This window comes from Pinus tabuliformis, chromosome 9, assembly GCF_031772625.1.
Source record: "Pinus tabuliformis cultivar Carrire ecotype Pingquan chromosome 9, CPIR1, whole genome shotgun sequence".
NCBI classification, from domain to species: domain Eukaryota; kingdom Viridiplantae; phylum Streptophyta; class Pinopsida; order Pinales; family Pinaceae; genus Pinus; species Pinus tabuliformis.
This window is the reverse complement of record NC_142307.1, coordinates 1,766,005,159-1,766,030,144: the sequence shown is the minus strand read 5'-3', so window position 1 is coordinate 1,766,030,144 and position 24,986 is coordinate 1,766,005,159. Positions and strand designations below refer to the sequence as shown.

The window sequence follows — 24,986 nt, the reverse complement described above, 5'->3', positions numbered from 1 at the left end:
TATACCATTCAAATGTGTTATCTATTAAGTGATTCATTCATTATCATAAACCCAAGGGAACCTTCTCTATATTGTCTTCTCTTTATCATAGTGACTTGTTTACAATGTGAATCTCTATTTTTGGTGCGATCATGGTTCTAGTTATATATATCTCTCTTTCTAGTGTGATTATGGTTTTGGTTATAAATATCTCTCTAGGTGCTCTCTTTCTGATATCTAGTGTTTTTTGGGGTGTTGTTAGCACTTTTGTCTAAATTAAGGTTTTGTAGATTGGTTCACCTTCAATCTACAATCCTTTATGAACTCCCCACAAAAAACATTGAAAGGAAGCCCAAAGTGAGAGTTCCAACACTAGTAGTAATGCATTGACTAATACATTAATAATATTCATGGAGGTCACTACATTAGAGAACCAATCATTTTCAGTACATCATCTACACAACTAGATAAAACAACAAATCCATGATGATATGAACATTGCTCATTGTTATTATAATTTATACGCACATTTAGATTGTTCTTAGACATCTTACATTAATATTCCCTGCTAATTCCCTTGTCATAGTTGATTAACTAAATGATTATGTAACAAGTGTGATGCAGCTTTAATTTTTTGGAACAAAAAGTAAATCATTTGCTAACAAAAGTTCGATCCTCAGTGAGGACTTCCAGCCAACTGAAAAAATGAAATCACAACCATAAATTGATTTTTAAGAGAACCAAAATATTGTAGCTTGTTCGATTGGCTTACAAAGCAAAATTGGCACAGATGCAAATCTTGCATCTGTAAAAAATAATTATACCCAAAAAAATGGGCTACTACCCAATCAAGATGGCACTATTTTCGTAAAGACGGCAATATTTGTATGCAGTACCTCTCTTTAACAAAACATGAAAGTCTTTTTCTCTGAGTTTAGCATTTTTTTGGCTGACGATGTTCCCACGATTCTCTCAAGCTGCAGACCAAATAGAAACTGCTTTCAGCACCTCAGCAATAACACATTAATGGGATGGCTATGGAAATCAACACACAAAGGGTTCAGAAATTCTCACCCGCAAACTATCAAATCGTGAAAAAAGCACCGTGCAGGTAGGATTACCAACCCCTTCAAACATATTCGTAAGCTGAAAAACAACAGAAGTCATAACCCATTTTTAATTGGAGAAGAAGTTACATGGAAATGAATATAAGACGTATACAACAACATTGCAATTCCCGTCAATTGAGTTACTTTAAAATTAATAAAATAGACACACCATGCCTTTGTAGCAAGAAACCGGGTAAGGTAAAGAGAAATTGATAACGGCCTTAAATTAGAGCATTCAAGGAAAATTTAGCAAATATTACCTCGGCATAAAAATCATTTCTCTCTGGAAGGGAGTAAAAGATCAGATCACGTATTCCCCGTATCTGCAATAAAGACATCCATCTCCCATAAGCAAATTATGAACAATATAATAGGAGACTTTGTTCCATATGGTTTGCAAACACATGGCACCTTATATCTGTGATAGAAATGAGCACGCTCTGTATAAAGCATGATTTTGCGTTCCCCATGGAAAAACCAAGTTCGTCCACGTGAAATATCACTCTGTTTTGTATATCTGCAAAAACAAAAACACAGGAAAAAGCTGATAAAATACGTTCCAATGGAGGGAAAAGGAGCATTTTTTCAAAGAAAATGACTTGAAGCTTCGATTAGCCTACAAGGCAAAACACATGCAACAGATATATGACTACAACTTAAAACGGAAGTTGAATCAAAGAAATTGCACAAACATGCACTTTGCGAAGGCAAATTTCAAACAAATGAATTTTATCATGAAGTGGTGGACTTTGCTCCCGAATCTGTCCGAAGGTTTTTTTGAAGTGGCAAGCTCCCGACCTCCCATTTGCTTCGTTGCATAGAGATAAGGATGCCTCACCTCTTAATTACATAAAGATTAATAGAGTTGAAGTCTACTGTAGACCATAAGGGGTTTAATTTATACATTTTTATTTAGACTGAGGTCACAACCAAATAAGTCTATGACTATACCCAACTGTAAATTCCATAGTTAATTTTCGCTTGAATGGCAACTACTATTTTAAGTGCATCCAATTATTAGTTCCAAAATATGTTCACACACTAAGTTATGGACTTCCTCAAAAATATATCATGTATCTACAAATATATCATATACATTATCCAAGCAATGTAACCATTAATACTTTCGAAAATATGGAGTCTGTCATTTAATAATCAACTTTGGGCCATCACTAATGCATATGTAATGTGAACCACGGTGGTCTTCGTCATATAGAACCTTTAAATATCACATTTAACTACAAATGAGGAACCATGGACGGTAAACAGCACCAGACTTCTCCTGAGACACTGGTGGCACCACATAATAGTCATAAGGTTAAGGTCTTTTTTGTTTCTGTCATTGTAAGCCTTTCATAACCAGTAAAACTTCAAATAATTCTGATTATTAATGGAATAGTGAATTTTTGATGTAATGAAAGACTTTTTACAGACAACTGTAAATTCTGTAAAGGAGTGGAACTAGAGTAACAGGATTAGACTTAGCTAAAATAACAGTACTAGTTGTTGGCCATGAGACACATGAAATTTAGATGTAGAAAAATAACAAAACAAGATAACAAAGAAACATTCAAAGAAGATAAAGATTTGTGGTAAAACCTTGACAATGTGTCAAGGAAACATCCAAGGGGCAAAGTATCAATATTCTTATTGCTCAAGAAAAAACATTACAGTCTTCTCAGATCAGGCTTAAAACAACATTAACACACCCCTCTCGGGCTACATAAATGTATTTTTAGCATGGCAATATTACATGTGTTACCTGAACTGTCACCATTATGTAAACCTCCACCATCATACAAACTATCAAATATTTACTTTAAGTAAATTTGGTTTTTATAATAATTTTTTTTGTCACAATTCTAACAATCTCCACCTCGACAACAATTTACCTAATACCTTTCCCAATCCCATTCATCCCCTTTTCTATAAGCCAAGAGAAACCAAACACCATTATAGCTTCTCTAACAATATTGGATTCGTAAACATGCCTATAAAATTTTCTAGAGTATGGAATTTCTTAGGAGCTACTCCAACTCCATCAATAACATGTCTTACAAAATGGTATTTAATATCAATATGCTTAGTCTTACTATGATAAGTTGGATTGGCAACCAAATGGATAGCACTTTGACTATCACAGAATACATTCACTTTGCCCTCCATTCTTTCAAACTCACCCAGAAGACCCTTTAACCAAATTGTATCCTTGCATGCATGTGAGACAGCTATATATTTTTCCTTAATAGTGGATAAAATAATTGTTTCTTGAAGCTTTGACATCCAACTAATAGATCCTCCTACAAGAGTAAAGACATAACCTGAAGTAGATACCCTTTTGTCCAAATCACTCGCAAAATATGAATCAACATAAGCATAGATTGAAACACTACAACCATTAAAAGTGATGCAATAATCACTTGTGGCCCTTAGATACTGAAGAACCCATTTCATTGCTTTTCAATGCTCTCTACCTTGATTTGCCATGTATTCATGTCTGTGTGTGGTTCTATGCCCAATATTTGTTTTGCTGCTCCTAGATCCTTCATATCAAAAGTCCTAGCCAACTAAGCCTTTAACCTATTGAATTCAACTATGCTTTTGCTTGCAACAAGCATATCATCAGCAGCATATAACACAAATAATTGAATATACCATTAAAAATTTAAGTAAATACAATGAAATTGTGGCTCACTATGAAAGAATCAAACTTCTTGTACTATTCCCTGGGAGACTGCCTGGGAGACTGCTTCAAGCCATACAATGACTTTTTGAGCTTGCAAACAAATTTTATTTTGAGAATTTGAATAAACCCTTTCAACTGTTCCATATAAATTTTCTCATCCAAATCTCCATGTAAAAAAGTTTCTTTAACATCTAACTGCTCTAACTCAAGAATAAGTGAAGCAACTAGTGCTAATAAAAAATGAATAGAAACAAGCTTAACAACAGGCGAAAAAACTTCAAGGAAATCAATACCTTCCATTTAAGAATACCCATTTGCTACCATCAACCACACTTTTCAGTTTGTATACCCGCTTACACCCAAAAACTTTTTTTTCCTTTGGAATTCTATTAGGTCCTAGATTCTGTTTTCCTCCAAAGCATCCATTTCTTCTTCCATTGTTATTTTCCATTTAGCACTTTCAATATCATCCTTTGCTTCCAAATAACAAGAAGCTTCCGAAACATTAGTAATCAAAAGCTTCCATGGCTTCTTCTTCATCAGAAGCTTCTTCTTGCTTCCTAGTTTTTGTAGATGGTTGAGTCTCCAACTGAATTTCTTGTTTTTGTGGTACTTGTTCCTATTTCATATCTATTTCTACAATGCCTAATTTTGTGAGGGTTATTCATCAAATACATCTCTGCTAATGATGATTTTGTGGATAGCAGGATCCCACAATCTATATCCCCTAAGTACATCATCATAACCAACATAGATATACTTCTTTGATATGGGGTCTAACTTGGAATGTTAATTTTTAGGAGTAAGAGAATAAGCATTAGGGGAATTTTGAGGTAAAAATGGACCTCAAAACAAAAAATGTACTAACAAAATTAACTTTTAAAGAACTGCTAATATTTAAGATGATGATGTCATCCCTAGGGTAAATATTTTGGAGGGAAAGGAAGAAAACTACATTTTTAATTGTATTTTTGGCTTATCTACTTACAAGTTCACTCAAATGTCAAGTGTAGACACCCATTGAATGCAGAATTAAATTCTACATCTAACAAGTACCCACATTGAAAAAAATTGAAAATAAATGAAAAAAGCATGTCGAAACATGGGTACTTGTTGGAGTCAAAACTTTTCAATGTGGGTCTACTTAGAAGTATGCAGAGTGAGTACTCGTTGGATGTGGAATTTAATGACATGTTTTTTCGTGTATTTTCAATTTTTTACGATGTGGTTCTACTCAAAAGTATGTAAGTGGGTACTCATTGGATCTGAAATTTAAATACGCATCCAATGGGTTTCTACACTTAACATTCGAGTAACCTTATAAGGAGATAAGTCGAAAACACAATTAAAAAAAAAAATAGTTTCCTTTCTTTTTCTTTAAAAATTTATAACCCTTAGTTTATTAGTTTAACTATTATTATATTATTTTCCCGAGACCCATTTTAGACCTCAAAATTCCCCTAATGCTTCACAACTAATTTTTTTTAAATATGAGTAATCACAAGGATGACTTGTCCATGCCTCTTCATGAATCTTGCAATCTATTGCAATTGATGGTGACTAATTTACCAAATAGCAAGCTTTAGTGATTACTTCTGCCCACAACTCTTGTTGCAAATTGACGTTACTAAGCATGCTCCTTCCTCTCTCTAGAAGAGTCATGTACTTGTGTTTTTCCATGCCATTTTCTTGGGGAGTGTATATTGTGGTTTTATGCCTTTCAATCCCAATCTCTTTGCAATATTTTTCAAACTCTAGAGATGTGAACTCGCCTACATTACCTTTTCTTAAACATTTGAATAACCTAGAAATTGTCCTTTCAATCAAATTCTAAATTGTTTAAACACATCAACTTTTCTTTTTCGAACATTGACCCACACCTTTATAGAGTAATGATCTATAAATGCTACAAAATATTATGATCCTCCAAAAGAAACTATAGGGGGTGGCCCACAATCATCTATGTGGATATAATCTAGAATTCCTTTACTTGTATGACTACCTGTTTTAAACTTCTATCTACACCGCTTCCCAAAAATACAATATTTGCAAAAAATCAAATTCAAAGATTTTAAAATTGGAAGTAATTAGTGGTTTATCAGTACCTTTAGCCCTTTCATGGTCATATGACCCAGTCGTTGATTGTTAATTTGCTAACCCTAGCAACTGGATAATTACTTCCTAGTAGAATACATAGTTATACTAAATAATAACACGATTAGAATTTTAACAAATATAACAGTAGAAGAAAATTAAATACACCAATCTCACAATCACATGCACACAAATTTATGCCCTTCAAATCAATTCTTCATTTAAATAGGTTCAAAACTCACAATGGCTCAACGATTGAGATTCATCTAATTCATTAATGCAAAAACCTTTGCATTTCATTAGATTAACTCACTTTATCTTATAAAAAGGAACTACTTTAGTATTTAGAGTGATTGTTAAGGTTAAGTATGTATTAGGAGACTTGCACATGTGCAGAAGTACCTATTTGAGCTACAAACATCAACATTGATGCCACAAGTGTTAATTTTCCTTAGGGCTAGATTGTTCTTTATTGTAGATAATTGCATTTTAAAATTTTCATCATTTTCATATCACATTCACCCCCATAACATCTAATCATCATTAGGAATTATGTAGAAAGAACAATAACATCAACATTGCAGCAGAACATAAAGGAACAACAGAAGAAAAGCATGCACAAAGGGGACAACGGAATTTTGGTCAGAGACGAGGGCAAAACCCCACTAGGGGGGAACCCATCCAAATTATTCTTCTATTAGATATTCATCAATTGTTCAGCTGAGATACAAAGTACAATGAGAGAGAGACACAACAATGACATCCGGCCTCCTAAGGCCAATCCAAGTCAATTCACAACTGTGTTTGTGAACTGATCAAAACAATCTCTAGAAAGTTGTTGCCATATCATAGTCACAAGAATTAACATCCCTATCCATATACTTCCACTATCATACTGGAAGATAAGGGTTAGAAACTTACAGTCATAGCTACCATCCATAAGTTCACTGTACAACCATATCATTTTAGTGACACAGCTATGTATGGTATATCAAAGATCTTTGTTCATCATGGAAGCATGATCACTATCATTATATATCTCCCTGATATGCTCCATGGCTACCGTTGTCAAAGACACTGCCACACTCTTCCTTCATGATCACTGTTTTGTTATAAGGTCACTGTATATATATCTAAGTCATGGTTATGCAATAGAGTCACTATCATATCAAAAGTCACAGCGATACTTGGATCCAAGTTCATAAAGGTAACTGATATTGTTATATACATCATTGACACATTTCCAGAGCTTTGTCATATACACAGGATTAATGTCATTGCCATATTATAGTTTACTTTCAACTCAGTCACGACTCGCTGTCATCAAGGGTTATACATTGATCACTGACTACAATCCATAGAGAACATATATGTGCCACTGATCCATAGAGAATTCATATATAGTATAGGAGCGATGCCATAAAAAAAATTAAGCAAGCCACTGTAAATTAATTAGCCTTACCATAGAGTGATGCGGAACTCTTTTTATCATATAGTGATGCCTTACAATGTAACTATGTCAAATAATGATGCCAGTGATGTTGCTGTGCATAAGAGTGAAACCACTGTGCAATGCTCCTCTGATGCCTTAGTTATAATAAATTTTGAATCCTCTGTTCAATTGTGGTGACTCTGTAATATGATACGCACCGTAGCGACAAGTAGTGAGCCTTAGATCAGAGTGACAGTAGTGATGCCCTTCTAACTTACCATACAAAGATGTCATATGAAACAAACTCCAAAATGATGCCATGCAAAGTTTCCAAACAAACAAAACTCCAGAACGATGCCATGTGGAGTTTTCAAACGAACCAAACTGTAGAACAATGCCAGGTGAAGTTTTCAAACGAACCAAACCACTGAACATAGTGCGACCATCGGAGAGAATATATCCGAACCATGGCAAATTGTGATCACAGAATTATGGAAAGCAATTTACAGAAGATGCGAGTTATTTTTTCTGCTTTTTAGGCGGAACACATATGCCCTATTATATATAAATTCCTTAGATGGAATAAACATGTCCCTTTATGTTGCCAACATGGAATTTGGAGGGAATTACTATAAATTTGAATTTGTCATTAGAATTTAAATATATATTAACAAATGCTTTTATAATTACTTTCCTAAATAATTCTTTTAACCAATTTAAAATTCTTCCTTTGACCAATATTAGTTTTCTTAGGGGCACAATGAACTCCTCTTGGGGTCTGAGGGTGAAACCCTTGGGGAAATTCATCCTGACGCTGCCCAGCTTTCAACACTCCCTCTCAACTAGGGAGGAATTTCCATTCACATCATAAGTCTCATCTAGGATGACATGTGTCAATATAAGAAGGCAAGCAACTAAATCATTATTACATTTCATCTCATAGAAGAAGAATAATGCATAATCAAAGCTAGGGGAGATCAATCCTCAAACCCTACTAGTCTCCAAGTCAAATCTCATAACTTTCATCTCAGTTATATCAACAAGACATCCATCTCATCACATCTCTTCTAAACTTGACTCATTTGATCATCAGTTGATCAAAGATGTCTCGACCATCATAGGGGAGCCCAGCTACCACCCTATATCCATTGACAATAGGCGAGATACAACTTACTAGGCAAGGATCACAACCATCAGCTTGTCTAATCAACAGGCGAGATACTACTGGACATGAGAGATAAGGATCACATCCATCCTATTGTCGAGTGACAATGGGCGAGATACAACTTACCGTGCAAGGATCGCAACCATCCTGTTGTCTAATCAGCGTGCGAGATATTACTTGCCATGAAAGGTAAGGATCACATCCATCCCAATATCTTTCGATCTTCCCCCATTGACCCTCAAGAGTCAAGTGGTAGAACACCTGCATCCCATCACTTGAGTGAGATACCACTTGCCATGAGAGGCAAGGATCACAACCATCTCAAGTCATCTCAACCCATTGGCCAAATGGGGAGGAACAATCCCAACAAGCCTAGCTTGTGGGTAGGATGCATATTGGGGTATATGTTGCTAAACCATAAGGGGGAGATGCTGAACTTGCCAATAAATGGCAAGGATCACACACACCTTATAGTGACAATAGGTAGGATACTACTTACCATGAGGTAAGGATTTCAATTCTCCTATTGCCAGACAATAGGCAGGATGCTACTTACCATGACGTAAGGATCACAGCTCTCCTATTGTCCATAGTTCCCTCAACCCCAAGAGCCTCATAGCTCAATTCCTCTCCCTGGGAGCTCAAATAGGGGGGAAGAACATTGCCCAGTGTTCTCGATCAGCCTGGGACCCCTTTCTCTCATCGGTGCCTTCACTAGGTTTACAGTTGTTAGTCCTGGCCATAGTGCATGACACCTAGAGAATATCGAGTCAACCACAAGCATACATTCTACAACACAAAGATCCATTGTCTGCCTGCTCATCAATCAACATGTGGTGGAGTCCCATTGCTCCTTTCTACAGCATATCTCAATGTACCAGAACCTATCATAAAACACAGGATTCTTTGCACGACGGAACTCATAACCTATCACAGTATATCATAGTCATGCCCAACATATGCTCAAACAACTCTCCAAAGAGCTTTCTCGACCACACTGACTCTCAGTGAACCATGCAAGCAACAATCACTACCTCTCAAAGCAACAAATTTCTATGCCAAGAAATCGGGGCAGAAATAGGAAAAATTCAGTTGTGCTCTTCTAGACAATAACATTTTCAACATTAATGTATCCATAAAGTCTCTGGCAGCGTGTCTCAAACCATGAATGATAGTTTCATGTAGATATCTCAACACGTGTTTATCAATAACCCAATATACACATCTAGGCTTTATCTAGATCGTGTTACAAGGCAAGAATTAATTTGACTTTCATTTCATCATAGGATCCATCAAATTTGTATCTGAAGAGGAGTTTCTCTCAACTACTTCAGTGTAAATCATCATGCCAAAACTCTGTCAATACACTTCTCATGACAAGTAGGCCATCATCTCTCTGTTGCACTTTCAAACTCAAGATGTTGATCATCTAGACTAAGGGGCCAACTCCCTCTGGGACTAAATAAGGAGATGATATGATCTTGTCATAAATAAATTGTTAGCATACACAACCAAATATCAGAGACATACCTGCAACCTTGAAGAGAGGTTGGTGTCCGCATCCAATGACCATCAATCCAAGCATGCCAAAACCGAAGGGCTTACTTGAGTCTATATGGGGCTTTCTTCCATCTGTAATCATGAATCTCATCTCATGTGCCTCAAAGCCTTGAGGTAGCTCCAAGTATGTTCCTTCCTTATAGACATAGTGGAGGAAGCCAACTTTACAAATATCTGATAATAGGCTATTTGACAGCATAGTCCTAGGATCTCGTCATAGCCTTCTTTCTATGAGAGCATATTTCTTATCATAGTTTGAACCATATCACAAAAGCATTAGATACTACTATATTTCAGCCATCTAGAATAGTACTTGCATGAAGGACATATCGCTCTCAACATCATATCAAACTATTGCACTCAATTTACTCCCTCTAAATAGGAGACTTCTTCAATCATAGTTATCAACCAAGGAGACTACAACCCTTCCGTCGAGGTCTTGAGCTCTTGTCCATTTCATGTTCCATTCAAGTCATGGGATGGCTCCACATCTTCCTCAATCTCGATATAGAGGACTTAGTCCTCACATTCATCAGATATACATGTGACCATAGAACAAGAGCAAGAGCAATAATGTTAAAGTAAACAAACATAATGCAAGTGTACCTCGTCATGAGGTAGGTCTTTCTTCCTTTTCTTAAATATGAGAGTAGCTTCATCATTATCCTGCATCAGCTCCCTCTAAGTACTAAATCTTCCTGCAATGCTCCACATCATGATGATCTTTGAGAAGGATCAACTTTCCTTATCCAATACATTAGTAAAAGAAGTATTCAAATATTTGTGCAAGAGGAATAAACAATAGACCAAAAATGAAAAATCTAAACAAGAGCAGTGTCCTAACATAAGCCTTGAAAATACTTATCTTCAATGAGGTTTGAAGGAGGTTGTTAGCGCCCTCTTGATCTGGTATTTCTCTTAGCCAGGAGACACCACTAACAATCAATTATATGCCAATGTCATCTTTAGAAGAAATGCATCCTCCTGAGTACCACACGTGTCCTTTAGCTCTTTCATCAGCAACCAACTCCAGCCATCAATGACCTCTTAATCTGCAGCATATCACCTATTGGATAGGAGACAAATCCATCTAGTGTTTCTTTGAATTTAGTCACAAATTCTTGAATGTCTTCTCACTAATTCTAATCATACTAGGGTTTCAAAGCTATAAAACCTAGGCTTTTGCCATATCTTAGGCCTACTCCTAGGGTTTTCTGAATCAGTCCCAAATAACTTCTCTTAGATCAAATGAAGAAATTTTGAATCATACTTGGAGCTTTGCCAATTCAAGTCCACTCCTAGGGCTTTTCCAAACGTCTTTGCCATATTCATCTTCTTCCATTCTACTTGAACCAAACGTGTCTTCACAGGGGTGATCTTCAATGACTTTTCTTCAGCCCAATTCTGAAACCATGTTAATTTTCCTTAGGGCTAGATTGTTCTTTGTTGTATATAATTACATTTTAAATGTTTCATCATTTTCATATCACATTCACCCCATAACACCTAATCATCATTAGCAATTATGTACAAAGAACGATAACATCAATATTGCAGTGGAAGATAAAGGAACGACAAAAGAAAAACATGTGCAAAGGGGACACCAGAGTTTTGGTCAAAGACCAGGGAAAAACCCCACTAAGGGGAAAACCCATCCAAATTCTTATTTCATTAGATATTCATCAATTGTTCAGCTGAGATACAAAGTACAATGAGAGAGAGATACCACAATTACATTAGGCCTCCTAGGGCCAACCCAAGTCATTTCACAACTGTGTTTGTGAACTGATCGAAACAATCTCTAGAAAGTTGTTGCCATATCCTAGTCACAAGAATTAACGTCCATGTCCATATACTACCATTATCATACTGAAAGATAAGGATTACAGTCATAGCTACATATCAAAGATCTCTATTCATCAAGGGAGCATGATCACTATCATTATATATCTCACTAATGCACTTCATAGTCACTATTGTCAGAGACACTGCCACAGTCTTCCTTCATGGTCATTGTTTTGTTATAAGGTCAGTGTATATATCTCTAAGTCATGTTTAAGCAATAGAGTCACTGTCATATCAAAATTCACAGTTTAGATCCAAGTTCACAAAGGTAACTGATATTATTATATACATCATTGACACATTTCCAAAGCTCTGTCATATACATCAGAATAATGTCATTTCCATATTACAGTTTACTTTCAACTCAGTCATGACTCACTATCATGAAGGGTTATACATTGATCACTGACTACAAGCCATAGAGAACATAAATGTGCCACTGATCCATAGAGAATTCATATAGAGTTTAGGAGTGATGCCATAAAAAAATTAAGCGAGCCACAGTAAATTAATTAGCCTTACCATAGAGTGATGCCTTACAATGTAACTATGTCAAGTAATGATGCCAACGATGTTGTTGTGCATAAGAGTGATAACATTGTGCAATGTTCCTCTGATGCCTTAGTGATAATAAATTTCGAAGCCTTTGTTCAATTGCGGTGCCTCTGTAATATGATACACACCACAGAGACAAGTAGTGAGCCTTAGATCAGAGTGACAGTAGTGATGCCCTTGTAACTTTCCATACGAAGATGTCATATGAACCAAACTCCAGAATGATGCCATGTGAAGTTTCCAAACGAACCAAACTCCAGAACGATGCCATGCAGAGTTTTCAAACGAACCAAAGCACAGAACGTAGTGCAACCATCAGAGAGAATGTATCAAGATTCTGAACCATAGCAAATTCTGATCACAAAATTATGGTGAGCAATTTAGAGAAGACGCAAGTTCTTTTCTTTGCTTTTTAGGTAGAACACATATAGACATGACCCTTTATGGATACGACATGGAATCTAGAGGGAATTACTATCAATTCAAATTTGTTATTAGAATTTAAATATATATTTACGAATGCTTTTATAATTACTTTCCCAAATAATTCTTTTGACCGATTGAAAATTCTTCCTTCAACCAATATTAGTTTTCTTAGGGGCACAATGAACTCCTCTTGGGGTCTTAGGGTTTCTCCTTGGTGAAATTCATCCAGACACTGCCCAACTTTTCAACAATAAGAAACATTATTTCCCATAAGAACAATACCAACATCAATGGGTGCCACAAGGGGTTGAGCTAACTTGAGCATTTAGAGGAGCCAACTTGGTTTCTTGTGGAGGGAAAAATACAAATTCAAAATTCAAAATTCTTTTGCAAAGGTCATGAAGAACATGCCTTTCATATTTTCTTTGACAAATAAATAATATAATTTCTTTTGAGCATGAAGAACATGCTTACAATAAATACATAATGATGAAAATATACATTATGAAGACTGACCATAGTTACAAAAATTCAACACTCGTCATGCTAGTGAAGAAGTCTCGCGATCCCACCATGTGACGAGATGCTCCACTGCCCATGAAACAGACACCTCTCGTGATGGTCTCAGAAAGGCAAGATACTAAGGTGAAGCTTTTCTCAAACTTCTCCACCATCTCCTCCATCTGCGCAATAGCTTCTATAAAAATCTTATCCTTGCCCTTCTTTTTGCCAGGACATTCACTACCAAAATGCCCAAACTTATGCCAAGCAAAGCATTTAACTTTGCTCATGTCTTTTTCCTTCTTGCTCTTTGAAGATACTTCTCCACTCTAGTTTTGCATGGCCTTCACTTTTCCCTTTTTCACTTGTGCAACAAGAGCAACTTTGTCTTTCTCCTCACTGCCCTTTCATTTCCCTTCAGTGAATGAAGTTTAATCTCCTTCTGGGTGAAATCATTCCATAGCCATCTTCAACCAAGACTTTGCACCAATCTGTTATGATATCACACGAAATTTTGGCTACCCAGGAGGTGCTATTAACTAGTTAAGTATTTCTTGTTATTTATTTGTGGCAAATTAATTCTTTTGCTAGAAGTAACAAATAACAACATAAACAACACTAATCACAAATAAAAATGCAGGAAATATAAAAAGAACCAATAACACAATTTACACTAGTATTTTTGGACAAAGCGTCCCTAGAAAAAGCCCAATGTGGGGCAAACTAGTTTTCAGATCTGGCGGCTTTTGTTAATATCTTCAGCAAATAAACTGCTATTGAGAAAATAAAATTCCTTTCTTGACACTAGCAAAGCTCCATCAAAATATTTTCTTCAATTCTGCTAATCTAGAAAACCCCACGGCTTCCCTTTTCTGCAATTCACACTGCCTCCAGCAACATGCATTGGCCTCTAGCAATTTGCATTGGCTCTTATTGGCAATTCGCACTATCTCTCGGCAAATTCGCATTGCCCTCTCAAAACTCGATTTGCCTCCTGGAAAATTCAAATGACCTCAGATGACCTCCAACAACCTCGCACAAGTCTTTGGTGGACTCACACCTCCTCTGGGAAATTCGATCTGGCCTCTGAAAGACTCGCACCACCTTCCGGAAAATAATCTTGGCCTCCTACGAATTTATTGAGCAATTCAACCTCCTCTTGAACCTCACGACCTCAATGGGAAAAGCTCGACCTTCTGCAAAAAATACTAATAAGTAATAGCAAAGATCTTCGGATAGTTTTCTCTTAATCACTATTGCCAAAACCCTCCTAGTATCTCTGAATTTACCCACTCGATTATCTGATGTCTCTACATTGTTGCCCATCGATCTCCTTTATAATTTCTCATTCACAAATGAATGGCCACAATTAGAAATTCATTTGATCCAATCGATGGTTAAGATCATCTTAAAAACTTTCTACAAGCTTCTAGAGGAAAACCAATCTTATCCCAATTAATATCAATTAATTATTCACTTTTCCTCAGTTAGACTTAGGAAATAATTAAAAAGTCACTAATTGACATAATTAAGATATTTCCCTTTTGAAAATTTACACAGGCTTGGGGATACTTAACTCCTTTGTGTTTATAGCCTCAATGACACCTCTTAAGACTAGAACACCTGTCTGAGCTACAAAAACTAACACAGCTCAAACTTGGAATTCTGCAGGTATGTCAATTCAAGAATTTGGATATATATATATACCTCCAACAAAACCACAAATGAGAACCTGTGGCCTCCACTAGATTGACTCGACCTCTCTTATTCAATACTTAACATCCTTTGTACAGTAATAAATTCGCCTCAAGTTCATTTCAACCTTTACAATAATGCATATGATGGCCGCTCAAATCCAGCTCAATTATTACACTACACACAACCTTTGCAACAAGACCTCATATATATACCGCCACCAAAACCACAAACGAGACCATGTGGCCTCCACTAGATTGACCCAACCTCTCTTCTTCAATACTTGACATCCTATGTGAAGTAATAAATTCCCCTCAAATCCAGTTCGACCTTTACAATATTGCATATGATGGCCCCTCAAATCCAGCTCAATTGTTACACTACACACAACCTCTACAACAAGACCTCATCTTTTGTGGCCTATACAAAAGGAACACTCCACAAATTAACTTCTACATGGCACAACCTTTGCACATACATATCATTTTAAAGGATGGCTAGGGTTTGCTTTCAACTTGCATGACCACCACAAATAATTAGGCGCAATCGTCTATCGTTTGTGCACCAAAAGGAAAAAACACATGATTAGAAAATTCACTTGACAAACCCACTATTGCAGAGAAAGAAACTTGACTTAGAAACCTTATTGAATCTTCCTAAAGAGTTTTGTGACAGTTGACATGACCTCTACTTCGATTACAGCCTCTCATGCCTCCATCCACTTGCACTCTGATTCATGAGCCCACATAAAATTTAGAGAAATAATGAAGCAAGATAACAAAGAAGCATCCAAACAAGACAAAGATTTTCATGATAAAGCCCTGACAGTGTGTCAAGGAAAAATCCAAAGGGTAAGGTATCAATATTGATATTGCTCAAGAAATAAGATTACAATCTCCTTAGATTAGGCTTAAAACAACACTAACACACCCCTCTCAGGCTACATAGATGCATATTTAACATGGCACCATTACACGTGTTGCATGAACTACCACCATTATACAAACTACCAAATATTTAGCTGAAGTAAATTTGGCTTTTACAATATTTATTTTTTTTATTTGTTGTCACAGTATTAACACTAGTTAGTATGGCAGAAGAACTGTGGGACCAATATAACCCAAGATATTTATCTCTATATGTAATGTCCATAAGAAGATGGCAATGTTCCACCATGTTTTTTAGGATGTAGGGAAATGCATTTGGGGGACAAGTGGAACCACCCCCAAATTCTAGGGAACATTGTAAGTGATGTGGGTCTATGACTTAGGGCCCTGCATGAAATACTAATATTTAAATTGAAATATATAAGAATTGAAAAATAGACCATTAAAAATAAAATATAATAGCAATTTGAGCTCCCTAAATTGCAGATGCACACCTAACTGCTCAATCTCTAGCACACCAAAAAAAGCCAACAGTACCTTGTTCCAAGTATATCCTCCCAGCAGCAACATCACAACCAATAGTCAGGTAATAGCAAATGATTGTGGTATTTAATTTCCAGTAAATGCAAGGAATAAAAATCCACCATACTCACAATATGCAACATGCCAACTGTTACCCACCACCTGTGGGTGACACCCATAGAAGAAATTTTACTCCTACATTATCTTCAGCTAGCAACCCCTTGGAGCCACCAGATAGCTCAATGTTCCACCACCTCTACCACCTGAGCTAGCCATTATGCACCCTCATGCATCTGTCATGATCGTATGTTTGAAAGTGGCCCTTCCAACCCTGAAGGTATGGCTTTCATTATGTAGTTGGGTTTTTTTGCTTACTTATCATGGACAATTTTTGGCATGGACTAGTGGGGGGATTCGGCAAAAAGAATGGGCTCGGTCTGTACTCTTGTCCCCTTATCCAACTTGGTGGTTAACCTCGCATCCTAGTTCTGTGGGATCTCCTCTATTGGCTACAAGCTTTAGGAGAGGCACTACATGGGAAATATTGATTTTGGTTATGTAGTCTCATTTCTTGACACCACATACAACACTCCCCTACGCTCATTATAACCCATTTTTACATATTTCCCACCTGGGTCGACATTTGTCCATTAGGTCCATAAGGAGTTAGGCTCCCCTTCCCCTTGTCCGCACTTCACGTCGGGCCTGGAACGATGCCCCGGAGGTTGATGCAACTAAAAAGAAAGTCAAAAGCATAAGTTGGCCACTCTCAACAGGAAATGTACCATAAAATGCAAAAGATGGTCGAGACATAAAAATTTAGAGAATGTGGGCAAAAGATGAACGAGTTGTACCCCTTATCATGGCCATCATCCTGGTTTCTAAGGCCCCTATGTGAGCTCCCTACATCATTAAGGAACCCATGATTGTCCCAACCCCTAGTGAGCGATGAACTGCCCAACCTTAAGGGGGTATTCATTGTTATATCATTCACATCATGCTCTCATTCCCTGAAGCCCCGAGCAGTTATAAAAAGAAAAATCAATAAAAGGCAAAAGGCATTTAAAGAAGGGTGGAAAAACAAAGGTCGAGGTAACTCATGTACCACGATTGCTCCCCCCTACATCTATACACCCATGTGTGAACCTCCCTCATTATAGCTACCCTTGTACCATGGCATGTGGCCTAGAGCCTTCCCCTTCTACCCCACCCTGTTCCACTATTGTTTCACATAACACCTTCCATTTGATGGATGTACCATGGACTTGTCACTCCCTTAAAGGTTGAAACCACCTAATAGGATCATTGATTAACCTCCTTCTTAAACTTGGGAACACCTATACATTCTAAAACCCATTACGGAAGAGCATGCCACTATGAAGTGCCCACTTGGTTCCATGATTTGTAAGTTTATTTGCTCAATTGCACTAATGAGTTGTTGTACTGGAAGGTGAGGAGACGCATTGGATCTTATACAGGATTGCAGGTGGATCATCATCTTGGGTTTTGGTCTCTCTATCTCTCTATACAAGGTCCAAGCCCTCCAGAGGGTCATATTGACATTTGTAGGGTGTGCATTGAGAGATGTGCCTCCACTATAGCAAAGAGAAAATAGCCATGCCATGGATCCTTCAAAACCATTTATTGCTCGCTCATGTTCATCTTATTTGATGATATTGATTCACCTAGACCACCTTTCCCAGCTGGCTACACACTTGCACCACACACTTGGTAGTTGATCGAGGGCCCAAATGGGGTTCTATCTCACCATGGGAGACATGGGAGGGCTTGCATCATTGTTCTAGCCCTTCCAGATTGGATACACGCTTGTTAGATTCAATTGGAGACCCATGAGGATGCTTTTGTGCCCCCACAGCCACTTGGGAGCACCACAAGTCATTTTCTTAGAGATCAAGGGACCACCCCCCTTCATCACTGTTATTGGAGCCCTTCTATTCATTTTGGCAATTGTTGGACTTCATTTGGCCTTCCAACGACCCTCGTAGCTACATGTCTATCATTTTGGCCCTCTTGAGAGGCTAATTAATCTTATTATGGAGCTATTTGGTGGGCTTGTCAACAAAATGTTGTTATTTGCACATTATTTTATTGTTAGGGGCATCATTAGGCCTAATTTATCCATTCGAACTCCTTAGAGGAGTGTATAAATAGAAGAGAGGATCATTTAACCTCTCATCATCACTTGGATTTGGAAGTTATCTCTAAATGAGAACTCATACATGCAATTTGGATGAATTTGGAGCTCGTAAATGAATTTTGATGTAGGATTAACTTCACACTTCTTCTTGGGGCTTCTTTTTGCATGTTGTATGTATGAATATACTCTCTTTGCTTTGTAAGTGCTTTATGAAGCTTATTTCTTCCATAATAAATGTCTAATACATGGAATCTTCTCTTGTTGTGATTGGATATGGCCTAATTAATGTGAAGTGCTTGGAGAATTGAAAATTGTTGAGATTTTTGACAAAGATAGAGTGAATATTCCTAAGGGAATAATTGTATGATTAAATCCTTGAAACTTTATCTTGACATTGTCTTGGAAGTATAAAACTCATGAGGGTTTTTCGTTTTCCATCTTCTATTTGATAGTGAGGCCCCTCAAGGTCTCCTTGAAGCATCGAAGTTGCTTTAGTCAAGATCATTTGACTCCATTTCTCCCAAAAGGCTAGGCATTGGTCCATAATCCATTGTTGATCACCCCAAAAAATTATTTTCTTACCTTTTCTTTGAAATCTACCCTAGCCTTAGTGGATCTCCTAGGACATTAAGTGAATTGCTTTGTAGCCAACCAGTTTTGGAGCGAGTTGGAGACCATCTGCTCTGGTGTGTCCTCTAGAGGTCCTCCATGTTTGAGGTCATTCCCATGGTTAGATTGAGAGATACACCAAGCCCTAGCCATAAGACCATACATGTTTAGGTTCCTCCTAGGTTAAGGTATACTTCTAAGGTCTCATTATTAGCAAAACTCAAAGGAAGTTCATCATTGCAAAAGCCATTCCCATGCTCCTTGTTTGGCCTTGCATGACCATTGAAAGCAAAATAAAAAAGTGTAGACCCTGAGTCAAACTTGGACCTTCCCAAGGCTCCTTCGTGGTGCTGCATCTTTATCATTCTTTATCTCACAAGGCCACTTAGAAACCTTGCTTCTAAAGGAATCTTAGGTCAAGGGCATCCTTCATTAAGGAATACCCCTAATCCCAAGGTTTAGGCCTCCCTTGAGCCTTTCTTAGAGAGCCCTTCACCTTGCTTCTAAAGCAAGCAAGCCCTATTATTTGAGTCTCTCTTGTGAATGGGCCATAGAAATCATTGCTTATCCTATCATTAATGTTGATTTTTGGGTAGCATCGGATGTGCTCTAGCTCCGAAATTTTGTAGAGGGGCTAGAACACATGAGATCTCCAAGACCCAGAAATCGTTTGGAGAAATTCCTCTCAAATTGTATTTTATTAAAACAATTAATATTTTTAATGGGGTTCCTAACTCTAAACTGGGAAAATTAAAATATTAATGGGTATTAATGAAAATATGGGTGAGAAGCTTCTAAGAGATGAGGATCAAGTCTAATTTAATCTTTAGTCGTTGATTAGAGATTAGATTACGGCCGTTGATTTCTCAACAGGAAAAGTATAAAGGAAGGCTTGGGGTCAGTTGGAGAACATACACAGAGAGATTGAGGAAATCAATTTTATGACGTGAGAAGTTCTCAGGAGGAAAATTGATTGGGGAGATCTTGTAGGTAAGGGGCAGCAATAGTTCGGGAATACAAATAGAGGGGTAGAGAGAAGCTTGTGGACGCAGTGCAGTAGCCAGGAGAGTTGACATTACGCCAGTCTAGGCCCACACAGCCTTGACGCAGAGCCATGAGGGCTAGCACAGAGGAAGAACTGCCTTCCACACAGAAAGTCGAGGAGTTGCAGGAAACTGCTGGAACATCCGGGAAAGTTGATGCAGTAGGCAGAAGTGCTGATGCAGAGACTCAGAGAGCTCCACACAGGCCCACGCAGTTATTGCGAAGGGGCAGTGAAGTTGTAGCCAGGGCCAACAAGTTCTACTACCGAATCAGCTGGATTATGCCGGGTGAAGTGAGGTAAAACTCACTTAGGTTCTCTGCCATTGTATTTCTCTATCACTGGTTTGCCGGGAGGGCAACCAACATTTGTATTCAAAACTTTTTCTTAATAATAGAATACCCTGAGAGCTGCTGCACCGGTTTTCCTGCATTGGTTTTTTCGATGATGTTTAGTCCAAAAATAAGTGTGTCCTTTGCATGGTTGTCTCATTTATTTTCCAGCACTTGATCTGTATAGTGGTGTAGGCTGCAGTGTATTTACATTAATATTTTCTTAACATTTCTGAAAATAACTTGTTAAATGAAGAAAACAAGTAGGTAATGTAAATCAGTTTTCTGCAGTAGGATTTCTGGTTTGTTAGATTCAGAAATTTTCACATGGTATCAGAGGGATTGCAGATCAAGGAGGACTAAAGCCATCGGCGAAAGAAAGAAAATCTGTGCGCGAAGGCAACTGTCCCGAGTGACAGCGTAGTTTTTGGCAGAGAGAGCAGAGGAGGGGTGATGCAATCACCAAGGGAGGCTCACGCAGAGCCTGCGTCAGCCTATTTGTGTGACGTTGTTGCTGCAGAGGGCAGCGCAATGATTGTTGGGCCAGCGCAGAGACTGTTGAGTCTCGATTTTCCAGTTGTCGGGCTAGAGGTGCAACACAGATTTCATCTAGAGTTGTTGGTGGGGTGTTGATTCTGTTGGTGCAGAACAGTACCTAATGGGGTAGAAGCGAAGTAAACGGAATCAGTTCCTCAGAAGATTTCTTGCTAAGAAATCTAGATCTAGTGCTAAGCAATAGCAAAGAGGGATCAGAGAGGGGTGGTTCGACAGTTGTTGGCAGAAGGATTTTCGTGAAAGAAATCAAATTTCAGAGGGAACTTGTTCCTTAGAGGATTTCTAGCGCTAAAGAAATCCAGATCCAAGTTTTGTTGGGGCAACAGCAAAAGAGGGAGAAGAGAACCTGTTCAAAAATCATTTGAGCAGAGATGGCACTTAATGGACTGAGGGATCAGGACAGGTTGGATGGAGCATCCAACTTTGTAATCTGGTGTTGATTTGGGGTAGCATCGGATGTGCTCTAGCCACGAAAATTGGTGGAGAGGCTAAGGCGCATGAGATCTCCAATACCCAGAAAGGGTTTGGGCAGATTCTAAATAGTTTGGGAGATATTAAAATAATTAATTTTTTTAATGAAGTCCCTAAGTCTAAACTTAGGGAACTTAAAATATTAATGTGAATTAATATAAAACTGTATTAGAATGGTCAAAAGTCATGGATCAAGCCAGATCTAATCTTAGCCGTTGATTAGAGACTTAATCTTAGTCATTGATTTGTCAACGAGAAAAGTATAAGAGGAGGCTTGAGAGTCACTTGGAGAGCACACCAAGAGATCAAGATTTCGACTTTCTGGGGCTGGGTCTCCTGAGAAAGTTGAGAGCGTAATCAGGAGTTGCAGCTGAGGGGCAGTGAATACAGAAGCAAAGAGACAAAGATAGTGCCGAGAGGATTAGCGCAGCAGCCGCAAAAGCTGACGCAAAGGGCAGAAGCCAAAACTGCCGGGAACAGCCAGAACTACCAGAATAGCTGAGAAAGTTGACGCAGAGGGCAGAAGACAGGAACAGCCAGAACTTTTGGGAACTGCCGGAACAGTCGATGCAGAGGGCAGAAGCCAGAACTGCTAGAAACTGTCGGAATAGCCGGGAAAGCTGACGCAAAGGGCAGAAGCCGGAACTGTCGAGAACAGCTGGAACTGCCGGGAATTGCCGAAATAGTGGGGAAAGTTGACGCAAAGGGCAGAAGCCAGAACTGCTGGAATAGCCAGGAAAGTTGACACAGAGGGCAGAAGCCGGAACTGCTGATATTTTTCTCTATTGCATGAGCCGGATTTGGCACCCAGATTGTATTCTGAAGTTGCTTAATAAATCAAACCCTCAGATAGCTACACTGGTTTTCCCGCATTGGGATTTTCCAGGGACATTAGTCCAAAAATAACCTAAGTCACCTAACACAAGGATTCGGGATTCGGGATTCGTAGTATCGGATTCGAACATGTTGACCCCCCGTTACAAGACACGTAGGATACGTTATATATTATTTTATTAAAAAAAAAAAAAAAAAAAAAATATATATATATATATATATATATATATATATATATATATATATATATATATATATTAAAAATTAGATATTTCTTACACTAATTTTAATTAATGATACAAATTTATTGATTTCAAACATAGATCTATAGCATGCATAGTACATACAAAATTCAAATACATGTCAGTGGTCACATAAATCATGATTCATAATTCATAAATGAAAGACAACTTACAACTAGTAAGATAAACACACTGACAACTGTAGTTTTCTCATTAAGTCATCAAATCAAAATGCCAATATGACCAGTTTGGGAGTCCCTGTCAGAAGATATCGGCATTCCAAACATACTTAGGTATTTACAGAATAAGTTGATAAATACCCCTCATGTAAAGCTGTTTAAAGGGGCATATATCACTTGGAACCTAAGTCACCTGACACGAGGATTCGGGACACGTAGGATTCGGGATTCGTGGTGTCGGATTCGGGACACGCTGACCCCCGGAACAGGACACGTTAGGACACGTTATATATTATTTTATTAAAATATATATATATATATATAATATATTTAAAATATATATATATATATATTAAAAATTAGATATTAGCATATTTCTTACACAAATTTTAATTAATGATACAAATTTATTGATTTCAAACATAGATCTTCATCTATAGCTATTAGCATGCATAGTACATACAAAATTCAAATAAATGTCAGTGGTACTGGTCACATAAATGATAAATCTATTAAAAATTTAAATCATGATTCATAATTCATAACTGAAAGACAACTTACAACTACAAGATAGTAAGATAAACACACTGACAACTGTAGTTTTCTCATTAAGTCATCAAATCAAAATCTGTTACATAGGTAGTGTTGGTGCAATGCCAATGGAAAATAGAAATAGAAAATATAAAACAACTATAGGTATACAAGCCTCAAGGCATCAATCAGCATCAGAATCAGCATCACTGTCCCCATCATCATGGTCCCCACTGCTCTCCTCTGCATCCTCCTCCTCCCCTGTATCCATAGTCGCCTCTGCATCTGCTGGTATGGAGGTTGACCCCTCTAAGTCATCAAAACTAATAGGGTCTAGCACTGGATCACCGAGATCCATGTTGGCCAATGCCAACTCAACAGTGGTGTCCAGACCAGTGTTGCACACATCGCGATCGGGATTTAATCGGCGCCGGGAAAAAAGCGGAAAAAATCGTTAAAATCGGGAAAAAATCGGAAAAAAGCGGGAAAAAATCGTTTGGCACAAATTGAAAAAAAATTGAAAAAAAATGAATATTTTTGTGCCAAACGATTTTTTCCCGCTTTTTTCCGATTTTTTCCCGATTTTTCCGATTTTTTCCCGATTTTTCCGATTTTTTTCCCGATTTTTTCAAAAAATCGCGATTTTTTCGATAAAAATCGCTATAAAAAAAAGGGGTGATTTTTTCGATAAAAATCGCGCTTTGAATCGGCAAAATTAAAAAATCGCGATTTTACGATTTTATCGCGATTTTATCGCGATGTGTGCAACACTGGTCCAGACCCATATCATCAGGAAAGACATCCCACATCTTTGTCTTTCCCCTCAACCACTCTTCCCTCTTCCTGTAAATAAGACGAATGTTGGTGTGCACATACACCATTGTCTCTGCCCTGGACTGCTCAAGCCTGCTCTTCTTCACAGTATGCAAATTCCCATATGTGCTCCAATTCCTCTCGCAACAAGAGGATGAAGTCACCTGAGAGAGGAGCCTCATGGCTAACTGCTGAAGAGGAGGGCTTGTTGCCCCATGATTTGCCCACCAAGAGTAGGGCTTCTTAAGCCCCCTGTCTCTAATCACATCATAACCTCCAAATCGACCAGTGGCAGTGGAAAACTCTGCAAAGGCATCCTCCACCTCAGCAAGCAATGCACTATCCTGATAAATCCGCTTCAATGCCTCTTTCCTCCCCTGTGAGATTTCACCATCCATGTTGAGGAGGGAATCTGCGGGAAGGTCCACCATTCAGCCACTCATGGTTGTAGTATTTGGGGTTCAATGAGTGAGCCAAACAATGTAAAGGTGTACAATTCTTGTCCCATCTGCGGACAAGAATATCATGTATGGTATCGCAGAAGGCCTCTGGTGATGTCTCATACTGGGGGCACTCACTCTGTAGAATAATGCTCCTCACAGACTCAATCATGGAATCCCATCCCTCATAAACCTCTCCTAGGATGGGTTTGTCTCTATCTGCAACTCTAAGCAAAGAGATGATAGGGTCCATGATCCGAATAATTAGATCTACCCTCTCCCACCAAGCATCATCTAGTACCGTGTCCTTCACTCTTTTAGAGG

At 38.0% G+C, this 24,986-nt stretch overlaps 1 protein-coding gene across 4 annotated transcripts in view; it reads right to left on the bottom strand.

Annotated features, from left to right (window-relative positions):
* Positions 1 to 677: 677 nt before the first annotated feature.
* Positions 678 to 24,986, bottom strand: part of LOC149155848 (protein NUCLEOLAR FACTOR 1-like) — a 305,921-nt gene continuing 281,612 nt past the window's right edge. For 2 of the 4 annotated variants that reach the window (XM_089446065.1, XM_089446064.1), the window contains 4 exons: positions 1,500 to 1,605; positions 1,349 to 1,411; positions 1,054 to 1,125; positions 678 to 956 (listed from right to left, as the gene is read on the bottom strand). In XM_089446065.1, coding sequence (XP_089302191.1) covers positions 882 to 956; positions 1,054 to 1,125; positions 1,349 to 1,411; positions 1,500 to 1,605 — 316 coding nt within the window. In that variant the 3' untranslated portion in view covers positions 678 to 881. Of the gene's footprint in view, positions 957 to 1,053; positions 1,126 to 1,348; positions 1,412 to 1,499; positions 1,606 to 12,392; positions 12,780 to 24,986 lie in introns of those variants that run through there. The other 2 variants (XM_089446066.1, XM_089446067.1) reach the window with 2 other exon arrangements.